General features: G+C 31.6%; 1 protein-coding gene across 5 annotated transcripts in view; it reads left to right on the top strand.

The window, feature by feature from the left end:
• Positions 1 to 16,253, top strand: part of LOC105323696 (uncharacterized) — a 168,328-nt gene that overhangs the window by 6,745 nt on the left and 145,330 nt on the right. For 2 of the 5 annotated variants that reach the window (XM_034478767.2, XM_066071962.1), the window contains exons 2-5: positions 4,220 to 4,328; positions 5,314 to 5,352; positions 5,800 to 5,871; positions 12,709 to 12,750. In XM_034478767.2, coding sequence (XP_034334658.2) covers positions 4,232 to 4,328; positions 5,314 to 5,352; positions 5,800 to 5,871; positions 12,709 to 12,750 — 250 coding nt within the window. In that variant the 5' untranslated portion in view covers positions 4,220 to 4,231. Of the gene's footprint in view, positions 1 to 4,219; positions 4,329 to 4,393; positions 4,412 to 5,109; positions 5,213 to 5,313; positions 5,353 to 5,799; positions 5,872 to 12,708; positions 12,751 to 16,253 lie in introns of those variants that run through there. The other 3 variants (XM_066071965.1, XM_066071966.1, XM_066071964.1) reach the window with 3 other exon arrangements.

Below are 16,253 nucleotides of genomic sequence, written 5' to 3'. Positions count from 1 at the left end.
AGATAATTGAGAATTATTGAAAGTTTGTTGGTATTTTTCAAAAATCTTCTTCTCAAAAACTATTTGGCCTGAAAAGCTAAAACTTGTGTTGAGGCATCCTCAGGTAGTGTAGATTCAAGTTTGTTCAAATCATGGTCCCTGGGGGTAAGGAGGGGCCACAAGAAGGGGATTAAGTTTTACATAAGAATATATAGAGAAAATCTTTAAAAATCTTCTTCTCAAAAACTATTGGGCCAGGAAAGCTCAAATTAAAATGGAAGCATCCACAGGTAGTGTAGATTCAAGTTTGTTCAAATCATGGTCCCTGGGGGTAAGGAGGGGCCACAAGAAGGGGATTAAGTTTTACATAGGAATATATAGAGAAAATCTTTAAAAATCTTCTTCTCAAAAACTATTGGGCCAAAAAAGCTCAAATTAAAATGGGAGCATCCACAGGTAGTGTAAATTCAAGTTTGTTCAAATCATGGTCCCTGGGGGTAGGGAGGGGCCACAAGAAGGGGATTAAGTTTTACATAGGAATATATAGAGAAAATCTTTAAAAATCTTCTTCTCAAAAACTATTGGGCCACAAAAGCTCAAATTAAAATGGGAGCATCCACAGGTAGTGTAAATTCAAGTTTGTTCAAATCATGGTCCCTGGGGATAGGGTGGGGCCACAATAGGGGGATGAATTTTTACATAGGAATATATAGAGAAAATCTTTAAAAATCTTCTTCTCAAAAACTATTAGGCCAGGAAAGCTTAAATTTGAATGGGAGCATCCACAGGTAGTGTAGATTCAAGTTCGTTCAAATCATGGTCCCCGGGGGTAGGGTGGGGCCACAATAGGGGGATGAATTTTTACATAGGAATATATAGAGAAAATCTTTAAAAATCTTCTCCTCAAAAACTATTGGGCCACAAAAGCTTAAATTTGAATGGAAGCATCCTCAGGTAGTGTAGATTCAAGTTTGATCAAATCATGATCCCTGGGGGTAGGGTGGGGCCACAATAGAGGGATGAATTTTTACATAGGAATATATAGAGAAAATCTTAAAAAATCTTCTTCTTAAAAACAATTAGGCCTGGGAAAGCTCAAATTTGAATGGAAGCATCCTCAGGTAGTGTAGATTCAAGTTTGTTCAAATCATGATCCCTTGGGGTAGGGTGGGGCCACAATTGGGGGATTAATTTTTGCCTAGGAATATATAGAGAAAATCTTTAAAAATCTTCTTCTCAAAAACTATTGGGCCACAAAAGCTCAAATTAAAATGGGAGCATCCACAGGTAGTGTAGATTCAAGTTTGTTCAAATCATGGTCCCTGGGGATAGGGTGGGGCCACAATAGGGCGATGAATTTTTACATAGGAATATATAGAGAAAATCTTTAAAAATCTTCTTCTCAAAAACTATTAGGCCAGGAAAGCTTAAATTTGAATGGGAGCATCCACAGGTAGTGTAGATTCAAGTTCGTTCAAAACATGGTCCCCGGGGGTAGGGTGGGGCCACAATAGGGGGATGAATTTTTACATAGGAATATATAGAGAAAATCTTTAAAAATCTTCTTCTCAAAAACTATTGGGCCACAAAAGCTTAAATTTGAATGGGAGCATCCTCAGGTAGTGTAGATTCAAGTTAGTTCAAATCATGATCCCTGGGGGTAGGGTGGGTCCACAATAGGTGGATGAATTTTTACATAGGAATATATAGAGAAAATCTTTAAAAATCTTCTTCTTAAAAACAATTAGGCCAGGAAAGCTCAAATTTGAATGGAAGCATCCTCAGGTAGTGTAGATTCAAGTTTGTTCAAATCATGATCCCTTGGGGTAGGGTGGGGCCACAATTGGGGGATCAATTTTTACCTAGGAATATATAGAGAAAATCTTTAAAAATCTTTTTTTTAAAGACCATTTGGCCAGAAAAGCTTTAACTTGTGTAGAGGCATCCTTGGGTAGTGTAAATTCAAAATCACAGTCCCTAGTGGTAGGGTGGGGCCGTGATGGCGGTTTGAATTTTTACATATATAGAGAAAATCTTTAAAAATATTCTGGGAAAGTTTTTCGGTCCAAAACTCAGTACTTAGTGTGAAAGCACAGGTTATGCAGATATAAGTTTGATGAAACCATGATACCCTAGAGAAAAGTGGGGTAACAAAATGGGGGAGGGGGGTATATAGGAAAAGAGAAAAATCATCTTACAGGTACAACAACAAAAGGGGATTGGTATTTACCAAAAGAAAGAGGTGGATAAAAATTGGCAGATTTTCAATTTTTTTTAGCAAGATCTACTGTACTTAGTTGTCAAGATATTTTGATACTGTAATGCTAATTTGATCAGAATTAAGGCAATTGTTGCTCAGGTGAGCGATGTGGCCCCTGGGCCTCTTGTTATGGGGAAGCAATATTCACAAAGTAAAAAGAAACACTATTATACAGGAATATGGATATGGTGGTTTAAAAATGATAGATTTTACAGATTTTAGCTCTGCTCTAAAGTCTAGTTGGATAAGAAGAATGATCTTCTCAGACACAAAATGGATAAATCTCTTAGAGGCAGAATTACAAACAAAAATTAAAAACATATGGGTTAAAGGTATGGACTTTACAGCTAATTTATGTAAAAATACAAAAAATATTTTTTGGAAAGAAGTTTTTAACAGCTGGATTTTAATCGTAAAAGCAACTAGACAGGAAGTTATGAATGTTCCATTTGAAAACATTTGGCTCAACCCAAAAATAAAAGTTAATAACCATTCTTTTTTCCTAAAACACTATTTTAATGCTGGTTTTATACATATACAAGATCTTTTTGATAATGAGGGTGTTTTTCTTAGTCTATAAACAATAGAAAACCAAAATATAAAAACAAATTTTATCGAATACGCAAGCCTAAGGAGAGCAATATTTGAAAGATTAGATAAAGACAATATCAATGAAATCAAATACAAGTCTGGCCTAAGTATCCCCAGTCATATAAATATCTTCTTCACCAATAAAAAAGGTTGCAAAGACATGTATAACAAACTTATTAAGGAGAAAAGAGATCCAATTACATCTGTAAATAAATGGCTAGAAAGGGGCTTTATTTTTAACAACAAAGACTGGAACAAAATATTTGAACTTCCGTTTAAAATTACTAAAGAGTCAAAACTACAATGGCTACAATTTCAAATTTTACACAGAATAATACCAACAAATGACTATCTTCACAAGATTAAGGTTAAAGAATCCCCAGTCTGCTCCTTTTGTAAAAGAGTTAATGAGACTATTGAACACTTATTTGTAGATTGCTATTGTGTAAAAGAACTTTGGGAACTATGTGAGGAGTGGTTGTTAAGGAAATTGGAAATGCAAGTAACATTTGACAAAAACTCAATTTTATTTGGAAAATATAAAGAGAGAAATTTGTATAAAGTACATAATCTTTTAATTCTAATAATAAAACAATACATATTTGTAAGTAGATATAAAGAAGTTCCAAAGCTGAATTTTGGTGCACTCGAAAATATAATGAAAAACAGAATATCCGTGGAGAAATATATTTTGCTTAAAAATTGTAGATTCTCAGATTTTGAAAGGCACTGGCAAAAAATATGTGACATTATTATGATATACTAGCTATAATCATTAGATTCAATAGGTTATATAATGTACTACCCCCCCCCACCCCACCTCGCACAGAAACACTTTTCTTTCATCTTATTCTCACTATCTTCTTTTTTCAAGTAGTATACAGGTACATTTGTAAAGATATATGTATATATATGCATAATATATAGACCTACATTATGATCTTTCTCTTTAAGAGACAAGCTATTACATTGTGAGATATGTGTACTTCTATCCTTTGTATCTCTTTCTGCTGTCTTTGTCTTTGTCAAATAAATCATGAAATTCTTAAAAAAAAAAAAAAAATAAAAAAAATAAAAAGTAAGATATAGTCGTTACATGTTTTGTAGTTGACCTAATATAGTTTATACATGGTCAGACAATTTCATATGGAATCTACTGACTATGTATAAACTATATTAGATCAACTACAAACTATGTAATTAATAATATAAGTGATATCCATCATACATGTATATTTTAAAAAAAAATTAACCTTCTTCAACTCTAATTTATTGGATATTTGAATGATTTTGAGATATAAGTACATACATTTATATGAAACTAAAAGATAGTATATAATTGTGTTGAATGAATTTTATTGATACTTATTACTTTTATTTGTATTTAAGTTTTAGAAAAAAATGACGTCATCAATAAATCAAGGCACCCGGGGAAGAGGACGTGGTATGAACCGCTCGATGCAAATCGCACTTTTAAGGAAACAACCTTCTGATTTAGGTATTAAGAAGAAAAAGTCGATTTTTTTCCATAACAGTTTAGCAGTTTATCCTGCAAATGCCCATTGCATTGACCGAATAAAGGTAATCCAATAAACAAAAGCTATATACATGGCCATATGTAGTATCGTCTATTTATCCGACGTTCAACTGTATTGTGACATTATATTTTCTGCTTCGGTAAAACATTGCTTAAACTTTGGTGTGTGGTCATGACGTCATGGGTTTAACTGCAGATATGCAGCGACTTTTGTCAAAAAAGCTGGTATGAGGCGTTGTGTTTTTTTTAATCTCCAACTTTGGCGTAGAGAAAGAAAACACACAACAAGATGGATAAAAATCATTTACCATTGCAAATTATGAGAAATTCTTTTTATCACATGTTTTCCACGCAATATGTTTAACCTTAATATTTTCTGTAAACAATATAATTGTTAGCCGTACAAATTAATTTTACTTTGAGCCATGCAAAAACCTTGCGCACGGATAAAAATATCCTTGAATATTTACAAACCAACATTTCATTTTCTATTATATTTTTATTAATCTATGAAAAAAAAAATCAGCACTAAATGCTTCCCATTTATAACTATACACCTTTCAACTGAATTATTCTGTTTCTTTTTCATTCTACCTCAATCATCCTCTAAAGCTACGTATTGTAAATGATGATGTCATGTGGCGTAAGAAGACACAGTAAAATATCAAAAAACCATTACATGAATGATATCTACTGTATATTGAAATAAACATGTCATAAAAAATGTGATAATATGTTGCAGGATAAACAAAACACATGGTTACTGTCCTAAGATATAAGCAATATTTCGACTCGTGTTGTAAACGTGAAAGCAAAGAGGACCGACAAGTCTTACCCTTTGTCAGGTTTTTTTTACCCCCCCCCCCCCCCACTCAAATATCTTATGTACTTGGTGTTTTTCGTGTTACATTTGACTGTTTATCGATATTGATAATATTTTGTTCAGTTTCAGCATATACCGAAACGTTCCCGTCTTGTTTTAAAGGTAATTGACATAATTAGGATATTGCACAATTGTTTTGACCTTGTTCAATATGAAGTTGCTTAATAGGCATTATTTTCGATTTTCCGATTACTATAATAAGCACACGGCGGGTGGGACTGATCAGCAGTAGATGTTCCCTCCTCCGTTGCTTTTGTTCCTACCTCTAATATTTTAGAGGTCGTTTTTGCTTTGCTTCTGTTTTGTATTTTTCCCTTGAAATTTTGATTTTGGACTTTTAATCAAATATTAACAAGTTAAGCTTAGAATGTAAGAGTATTTTCTGGTAAAAGGGATCAATAATAAAGGAACTCAGTTTAAAAATAAATACTCAAAATAGAAATTAAACATTAATCAACGTGAATGGTGTGTGAATTCCATAGTTGTAAAAATACAGCAGTTATGCTGAAAATTGCTAATCTTTTCATTTTCGTCAATCTGTTTTGTCAGGTGACATCTACCCTTACGCCGAGAACCTTACGAACATGATTCGGGAGTTTAATTTGAAAGGAGCCAAAGATGGTAATACCAATATGACCAATGATCGAAGTATGCCTAGTTACAATACACTTTGAAAACTTACTCACTTAAAAATATTCAAGTGCGTTAAATCTTCGACCACGCCGACACACAACAAAATGTGTTGAAATGTTCAATATTTAGGCACTTTTGGAGCTATTAAAACGCCCAGACATAAAATCTAATTTAGATTGATGAGACATAACCAAAAGAACCATTAAATTTTTAGTTATCACGAAAAGGCTCGTCGATTAAAATATTTAGTTTTATAATTTGCACATGGGAAACAATAGTTTACTTAGCATTGGTTTACTCTCTTTTTTATCATAATATCACATAAACTACATCTATTCGACGTTAGTTTCTCTTTCAATGTTCTTATATTTTCACTCTGTGAATATATTCACTTATAAAAGAAAGAGAAAATGATCAATCCTGTGGAAAACAATCGCTGACTTATGTTCAGAATAGCGTATACATGTTTATAAAAAGACATAATGATAAAGTATATAATAATATATACAACGGTAGTTTCTTGTGGTTTAAAATTTATACAAATAAATTCATTCCCAAATTACTTTAACAACCTGATATGTAACTATCTTACTTTGTAATCTAAATAATTTTTGTCTTGCATTAAATAAATGAATGCATTGAAACCTGTATATTCAACATATTTCCGTAGAATAAGCTATTGATTTCCTTGCTTGTTTTACATTTGACATGACTTAACTCTGATAATAAAAGATTATGCAATTCATATGCTGTTCGGGAAAAAAGATGCTGGAGAGATCTTAAATGAATCATATTCAATTAAGTTTAGGAAAACGGACTGTAGTTTTGGTTGTACTCTCAAGAACATGTAGGAACAAAATCCGTTAATTCAAGTTTTAACAGAAAGACAAAAACTCCAAATGAAGGCTATAGAGGTATATTGCTACATAAAAAAGGAAAGTTGACGACAGAAAAATTGAAGTCATCGCGTTTACCATTAAGGTTTGTTGTTAGGTTGCATGTTTAAATTTTCTCAAGATATTTATGCAGCGCAGTAAGACGATTTTTAATAAAAATATATGTACCTGTGAAAGAAGTGCATTTGACATTGATGAAAGGGAAAATTTCCAAGATATATTTACTGACACATTATCATTTTTACCCGGAAATATTCACACTAGCGAAAACCGATTTCTAATGGGGAATGTGTACATCGTCTCTCTATTCGGAACTCATTAGGAAAACCTTGTGCAATTTTTCAACGTTGTCATCCGGGCTTTCTGCAATACAAAATCCCTGTTGACGTCACGCTTTTTTTAGCTGTGTATTGAAACATTATAAGCTAATGGGGGAGTTTCAAAGGAAGTTCTTGGAAATGTTCATACTTTTGAATGAACATCATTTGAATTCTGAGGAATTTATCAATATCGAGTAATCAAGCAAAAAGTGAATCAGGGATATTTTGGGACAGAGTATTGTTTTACCTTGTCTAATTGAATTATCAGATTAGAAATAAAACCATTGACATCAAGGAACTGATCTGTTAAATACTTAATAAATTATTCAATCTCATTACCTGTTGTCAACATATGAATTAAAGAGATAAATTTTTTTAGATGCAATAAAGAAATCGTAATCACGTAACTCCCTTCGGCTATTTCCGAGGAAAAAAATAGTAATTTTTTTCGTATCAAACATGACGTCATAATGGCGACTGAGCACGCGACGTTTAGTTCAACTTTGGCTAACCAGGCAACCAGGCGAGTGCTACTCTGTGCGTTTTAAAAAAATGTTGTTCTGCAAAAATCACTGCACTATGTTAAATCTGCGCTCAGTCCAACGGCCACGCCGTTTACATATAATTTTAGTAGGGAGCAAAGAATTTCTGGAATTTTATAAGTTCATCAAAGTTAAGAGTAGAAGACACCTCAATTCAGCTATCATCCGCATCTAAGTCATAAAGATCACAGTCATTCATCGTGCAAAATCAAACAAGAGTTGATTTAGATTCGTAAGTATGTGGAACACAAAAACATATAAACTATGTAACGGAATAGCATGTATCATATAGATGATAAGATTTACTCATTCCTGCACGAGATCTGTCCACATTGTTAAAAGTGAAATGAACATGTTCCTTTCGACATTGGGTTGTAGTTTGTCATTAACTATATGGAATCCGAACGATTCTATTTATATAGAACAATTTAACATTTTATTTAAAGATCACAATTGCGTACCGTCGATGCAACAGACCCAACAGATATCACGTTGTTACTTAACAAAAAACAAACAAAAGCGAAGCCTGCAAGCATAAATATATAGTTGCATAAGGGCGATAATTTTGAATTCCGGTAGTGAGGTATGTGTGTGTATGTGTTTGCTTCTGTGGACAGAGACACGTTTCTCCTGACATACGATGCAAATACTTTTGAAATGAATTTGAAAAGTTTGTGGTCAATCAATTTCATGCTTGTCATCATATAAACTATGGTAATTGTATATGGTTTTGTATTCGTAGATTTTGAACAGAAAAAAATAGAGTTGAGACAGACGACAAAAAGTAATTGTTCTAAGCGTAATAAATTATTCACGCAGAACCTAACATATGAATTGTTTAAAGAAGTTGGACCCTGCTCTTAATTTTTTTTTTCTACAGCATTTTTAAATATTCTACACTCATAGCTTAACCATATTTCAAAACAAAAATTGGGGGTCTATGCAGGTTTTTTTTTGGCGCGGCGGTGCGCTTAACATGACCTATCGGCACTGAAAGTGCAATTTACAGATAAATCTTTTTTTCTTTTTATTACCTTTTATTCAAATGAACCATGGCATCAAATACATATTTCATCACCTAATTAATATTTTGACCCTTTTGCACTTTAAAAACGCTGTTACCAGTCTTTAACAATTTAACATGCAAAAAATTAATTTAAAATTCTCAAACTTTTACTTAAATTATGACTTAAATAATAGAAAAAACTTATAAATTCAGAAAACAAAACCATAAATATGGGTCTTCCATGTTAATTTTTAGATATGGCATGAAATAAGCTAATTTAAAGCAAAAATTTGAGTTAATGTTTTCTACATTAATTTTTTCTAGCCTTTTATTAAATATAAGCTAAATATGCAAATATAATTCGATGGAAATGTTTATAGATTTTTCAAATAGTTTTTTTTCGGAACAAGATGAAGATATCCCAAGTCCCTTTCTAAACTCTGTAAATACGTAAATATCCCTCACCTATTTAATTCAATATAGTTTTTTTGGCATTGTAAAAAATAAATATAATTATAACTAAAATACATTGCAACATTTTCAGAATAGAGGTGATTCAATATGGCTACCTCAAAAACGTAGGAACGAACCTCTTTAAGCGCCGATCGCTCTAGTGTAATTAATCCGCTGGATTTAACCGATCGATTACTCAAGATCGATTGGCTGCTTTGCAATCACCTTCTCTAACATTGATAATCTAAACTGTATAACATGTTGTTATTGTTTCTTACAGTTTTTTTAAGTATTGTAAGTTGTTTGTAGTGTTCTTTACTTTCACTCAGGTAATTTATTACTTGTGCCCTAAAGAAAGGATTGGTTGTCGAGAAATTTAAAACAATAAACTGTTTATATGTTGTTAGCATTTTTTGGTGCTTCGGATATCAAATTTACTGGCTGGGTATATGTTAGATACGACACTTTAGAGACGACAAGTGTTTTAAATTTATTATATATATATATATATATATTGTGGGATCATTTTGTTATTGATTGTAGAAAAATCTAAAAATAATACTGTTTTCTCCTGAACTGATTATAAATATGTTTGCATTTATATTTATTTTTCTCTTACTGTTTTTTGTTATATAGTTTCATGTTAAACATCATAATACTCTCCAATAATGTGGAGGAAATAAAGAATATCTTATCTTATCTTATATATGTATATAAATAGTATAAATCCACACACGTAGTATTATATGAAAAAAATCACAACACCGAAATAAACTCAACTAGTTTCATTTTAAATCATCAGGAGTTTTCTTGGTTTTTTTGTGTTATTTATATATATATATATATATATATATATATATATATATATATATATATATATATATATATATATATATATATATATATAAAATATCTATAATAATAATAATAATAACTAGACACGATCTCGTTGCGAGCAACGAGGAGGTCTTCCGTGCGATTTTTTCAAGGTTATATGACCTTGACTTTGATATTTGACCCTTTATCTCCTTATTGGGGCAACAACAAAAAATTGATGGTTGAATTTTATTAGGAACATCATTCTCAGCATTTTATTCTATATTGATTTTCAAAATAATGTTTTTTAAAATATTTGTTCTGTTTGAGGTATGTTATCAAAGTTTGGTACTTCTGGCCCCTTAAAACCCATTAAAACCCCTTAATACGGAACACATGATAAAATAATTATAATATGTTGTTAAATAAATGTGAGATGAACATTTTTGCTTCCTAAGCATATAACAAAACATTTTTCAGTAAAGTGCTATGGAAAAAAGACTTTAGAGCCCTTTTGGTCCCTAAATTGAAAGACCAGCCCCTTTGTCTTGGCATCATACGAAAGTTCTTTTGATATTAAACATATTTTGTTCAACAAGTGTTTAGAAATTCTTTACCGTTTTTGAGCTATCTGGGATATGACGTTTTAGGGGCCGACCCCTAATCTCCTTATTGGGGCCAGATAACGAAAATTTTATGATTGAATATTGTTTAAAACATCATTCTAAACATCTTTTATTCTATATTGCTTTTCAAAATATTTGTCCTTTTTGAGATATATTCGATCGAAGTTTTGGACTTTTGGTCCCTTAAAACCCCTAATTACGTAATGCATAATAAAAAAATTTATAATGTATAGTTTAATTAGTAAAAGATGAACATTTTTGCTTCTTAAACATATGACAAAATATTTCTCAGTAAAGTGCTATGGAAGACAGACTTTAGAGCCCTTTTGGCCCCTAAATTGAAGGGCCAGCCCCTTTTTCTTGGCATCATACGAAAGTTCTTTTGATATTAAACATATTTTGTGCAACAAGTGTTTAGAAATTCTTTGCCGTTTTTGAGCTATCTGGGATATGATATTTAAGGGGCCGACCCTTAATCTCCTTATTGGGGCCAGATAACGACACTTTTATGATTGAATATTGTTTAAAACATCATTCTAAGCATCTTTTATTCTATATTGCTTTTTAAAATATTTGTCCTTTTTGAGATATATTCGATCGAAATTTTGGACTTTTGGCCCCTTAAAACCCCTAATTACGTAACGCATAATAAAACTTTTATAATGTATAGTTTTATTAGTGAAAGATGAACATTTTTGCTTCTTAAACATATTACAAAACATTTCTTAGTAAAGTGCTATAGAAGAAAGACTTTAGAGCCCTTTTGGCCCCTAAATTGAAGGGCCAGCCCCTTTTTCTTGGCATCATACGAAAGTTCTTTTGATATTAAACATATTTTGTTCAACAAGTGTTTAGAAATTCTTTGCCGTTTAAGAGCTATCTGGGAAAGGACATTTTAGGGGCCGACCCCTAATCTCCTTATTGGGGCCAGATAACGAAAATTTTATGATTGAATATTGTTTAAAACATCATTCTAAGCATCTTTTATTCTATATTGCTTTTCAAAATATTTGTCCTTTTTGAGATATATTCGATCGAAGTTTTGGATTTTTGGCCCCTTAAAACCCCTAATTACGTAACGCATAATAAAAAATTTATAATGTATAGTTTTATTAGTAAAAGATGAACATTTTTGCTTCTTAAACATATGACAAAATATTTCTCAGTAAAGTGCTATGGAAGATAGACTTTAGAGCCCTTTTGGCCCCTTATTTAAGGGACCAGCCCCTTTTTCTTGTTATCAAACGGAAGATCCTGTAAATATAAATTTTATTTGCTCTATATATTATGGTAAAATATTTTCAGGAAAGGAGATAAAGAACGAAAACCATTAAAAATTACGTCGTTTTTTTAAACTCGATTTTCGGGTCCAGGCGAGCTTCGACGCCTTTGAAGCCAGACAAGCACAAATGCCTTTAAACACATCTACAATCTTTTGTCTACAATCCCTGAAAATTTAAATTCAATATCTTCTTTCGTTTAGGAGAAGATAGCAGGACAAAATGACCCTCTAAAAATCACTAAAACGTCAATATCTCCCGAACGGAAATGACGTCATTAAAATAAAAAATTATATATAAGGTTTTTATCAATATCTACAAGATCTGAAATTTTCACGAAAATCGGTCAAGTCGTTTTCAAAAAATCGCTTGTACAAAAAAGCGTAAGAAAAAAAAAATAAAAGGGAAAAAGAAACAAAGCAATAACAATAAGGTCTTCCGTTGGAAACGGAAGACCTTAATAAACAGAAAGCCGATAAAAAAAACTCTACCTATTTCTTGTAATCTTCAGGAGTTTTAAGCAATTACCATATATACATAGGTACATGTACATACATTACAAATGATCATTGTGACGTCATATAACATCAAGTATATGTTGCACTTTTCAGACTTCATAATGACGTCATAGCATAAGCATTTTATTGTAGTACGGAACACATAAAATATATCAAATATTTTATAACTGTACATGAACACATTGAATATCTTCAATTATTCATAATTATATTGCATTCAGTTCTGGTTTATATAACAAATAAATATCTTTTTGATTAACTTTTTGTTGGTTGCTGTTTAAAATTTGTATATAGGACACACTGTAAAATTTCGTAAATATTATAGATAGGACAAACAGTACTTCTTTATTTTTTTTTTTTTTTTCAAGATCTAATTCAAGAAATAAAACAGTTGATAGAGTTGAAAGAAGGTAGGTGTTAATACTCATTTATGCATTATCCAATCTGTTGACTGTTTTAAAGTTTTAAAACTTTTTATTTTCTTTTCAGATAAAATAAAATATTTGTTTTTTTATAAGTACACTATAAAATGAAATTGTGTATTTGTCTGTTTAATTCATGGTGATAGTTAGATATTATCTTGAAAATTGTTGACACAGTTAATTGGTACATGTATAAGATGTACAGTAATATATTCTTGCAAGAACCAATATTAGAACCATGATCGTTTACAATTTTTCATCCCTTAGGTAGCAAGGGACAGTTTCGGATAAAGTACCCGTCAATATTTTTGTAAAATTAAGAGTTGCTGTACTTGAAGGCTTATGAGTGTTGCTATATTTCATGAAATGATTTTTAATGATTATCATTAGTTAGAGGGGTGTCTCTTGTTGAAATTGAAATGCAATATGTAGGCCCCTTATGTTAGGTACATGAGAATCAGAAGTAAAATGCAAAACCTGTGGCTATGACTGTTGTGTTGACTTTACACAGTGAAATTGCAAGTTACAGACGGGAGGTAAAATAACACGAAAAGTAGGTGGATTGGACATTGTAAACTATACACCGGTAAGATTTTGACATGTGATAGTGCAACATGCACGCGGTGCGGAAGGTCAACCCTCTGCAGGGAATTAGGTCTAAAAAGCTGAAAAAACATTAAAAAAATGGCAAAACATGAAATGGTCAAAATCTCATAAAAACCCGTATGTAGAGAATTTTACAGGTTTTGACTAGTAATTTTCTTCAGAAATTGGTGATTGGCCTTATAAAGGGTGAATTAAAGGTATATGTGCCTAATGGGACCTGAGGAAATTCTAGTTACAGAGTTTCGAAGACATGCATCCCTTGGCTACAATGAATTGTATAAAACTTAACTATCAGAATATGGCTTCTTCAAAACAACATATAAACATTTTAACAGGAGTCTTTTTTTTTTCTTTAGATTGATTGTTTCATATTTGTAAATTTGTTTCATTGCTTATTTGTAAACCGATGTTACATGTTGCAAATCATGCCGGTGTGCAGTCACACCATTGGTTTATTGTAAACATAAAAACATTAAGGCATTCCAAACGTAAAAATATAGCTTGAGGATTATAATCTTGCTCGCAAAATAAATTGCCTCGCACGACTTATACATACATGTATTACCCTCTATGGAACATATAAAATATATAGCATACTCAACTCTCTGGGGGACATACAAGCAGAGTTGCCAAATTACGCCGCTAATGCTTTTCATTTTCTATAGATTGCTCATCTCATGAGTCGTGTACCCATTTTAACCCCAATAGAAATAGGACACTAGTAGAATTAGTTAGCCTGCCTTAGGTTACAATATGACCGCAAAAGCGAGACAGAAGGATTTTAACCCGGAGCTACTGTGTCCAAATCAGTCTATGCTATCAAAATGCGACACCAAAAGTAAACAATGCATCAAACATCGTCATTAAAGAAGTTTCAACTAATCAACACTGTCCTACAGAGAAATATAATTCTAAAATTATAGGATGTTTGATCTAAGATGAATCTAGTTCACTAAACGTTTCTATTTTTGTTGTTTTGCTGATACGACATTATTGGGCATTGTATTCATTATACTTAAACTAAATTACATATTATTGTTTACGGATGATTATCAAAATGGGGGATCAAATGGGGGATAACAAAACTGGTTTTTTACCGGTGTTTAAAATACCTTACATTTTACATTTAAGTTATGACGTTACATCTTCCCTCAATCTGATCCTTTGCTTTTTATTCAAAATTAACGTACTCGAAGATCGCAAATATTGGTAATTTGTTACAAGGTCGGATATCATTGCGGCAAGAGGGAATATTTGTAGTGGAATTACATGTAGATCTCGAAAGTAAGATATCAAAGAAAATTAAATATACATGTATCCTTAACTGAAGAACTAAGTTTTATATTGTTGCTTAGATTACGATACTACAAGAAACAAAGCAAAGGTAAATCTTATAATGTCTGTTGTTCATTTACATTCATCCTGAACACACGAGGCTTCAGAACGGTTTTAGTCGGGTTTCTGTGCAAGAGCATAACAAAATAATGTATCTAAATACTTTTATTTTGCCACCAGCCTGCTTTTTTTTTAATTCGAATCATTTTTGTTTGTTTCATAAAACACTTACAACCGTTCCCTGTTCGAGTCATTTCAAATTAAAGAGCATTTGCAACTTTGTGTATGTGAACAAACTTGACTATTAAAGTATTCTATATCTAAAAAAGGGGTAAAGCTCTCCGAAAAAAAGTATATAGGTATGAAAAATATTGCAAAGTTTATTTCAGTGAAACTTTACATTAAAACACCTATATTAATATCCAAGTGAAAAACTAAAATGTATCGCGCAAGATTACAAAAACCGCGGAACCAGCGTTGCATCATCGATTTGGACTTACAATTATATACTTACACTGTGTTTTTGACATCTGCTATGTTTTCTACGCATTCTTTTAAACTGGAAGGAGATTGATGTACATAAAAGATTTTTACGCTTTTTAGCGACATCGTGCACCGTATCTATACCCGGATCTATAGCCTGGTCATCGTAAACAAGCGCGTAACAAAAACAAAACCATGAAACTACGATTGTAATTGAGTAGCAGAGAGTAAAACCGAAAAATCAAGTCTGACGTTAACAAAGATCTTCTAGTTCGGATTTCTGCATCGATAGATGTCGCTTCAATCTACAAGATATATTTATCTTTAAAGCGACATGTTATTATGTTGGATCGTAAGGAAGGTCGATCGTCGTGATTATTCTAAGATTATGTTGATTTATTGGAACGAATTAGGAACTTTTAGTACTTTAAGAACTTTTTTGAAATCAAGACGAATATTCATATATTGATAGGTAGAATATTATGTAGAAAATCTTTATTTACATAGATAATAGTGTTTTGCTCAAAAGGTAATTTGTATAAATAAGAAATATCTGATTGGCAATTTGTTGTCCAATCAGATTTTTAAGAGGCAAAATAAAAAAAAGAGACAGAGGAATAAAAGTTTAAAGGTCTTAAAGTCATTTACATTAAGCAACACATACAGTTTGTCTTTTTTAAACAAAAAAGTGTCTCTTTTGGACCGATTGGTTTTCATTTTTAATTTGTAATGTTGTAATTTGTCACATAGTCGTCAAGGATAACATACCCAGGAATGTGTTTTACAAAATAACTTGTATATGAATGTTTTATTTATGCTTGTCAGGCACAAACTAACTAATGTTTCGATTTAATGCCATTTAAATATAATTATAGAAATCGAAATGAATATTAATTGTTTTATACAGATTTTGTTCATTAAGATACTACACGCAATTTTATGGATGATTTCTAAATTTTGTTAAAAGTTTTGTTAAAATGTTAAATGGTTAATTAGTTGGAAACCTCAGAGTTTTTTCGTCGTAATTGTCAAACAAAAGAATGGCGAATTCAAACGTTAGATTCATC

This window comes from Magallana gigas, chromosome 9 (genome assembly GCF_963853765.1).
Source record: "Magallana gigas chromosome 9, xbMagGiga1.1, whole genome shotgun sequence".
NCBI classification, from domain to species: domain Eukaryota; kingdom Metazoa; phylum Mollusca; class Bivalvia; order Ostreida; family Ostreidae; genus Magallana; species Magallana gigas.
This window is presented reverse-complemented; position numbering and strand designations above follow the sequence as displayed.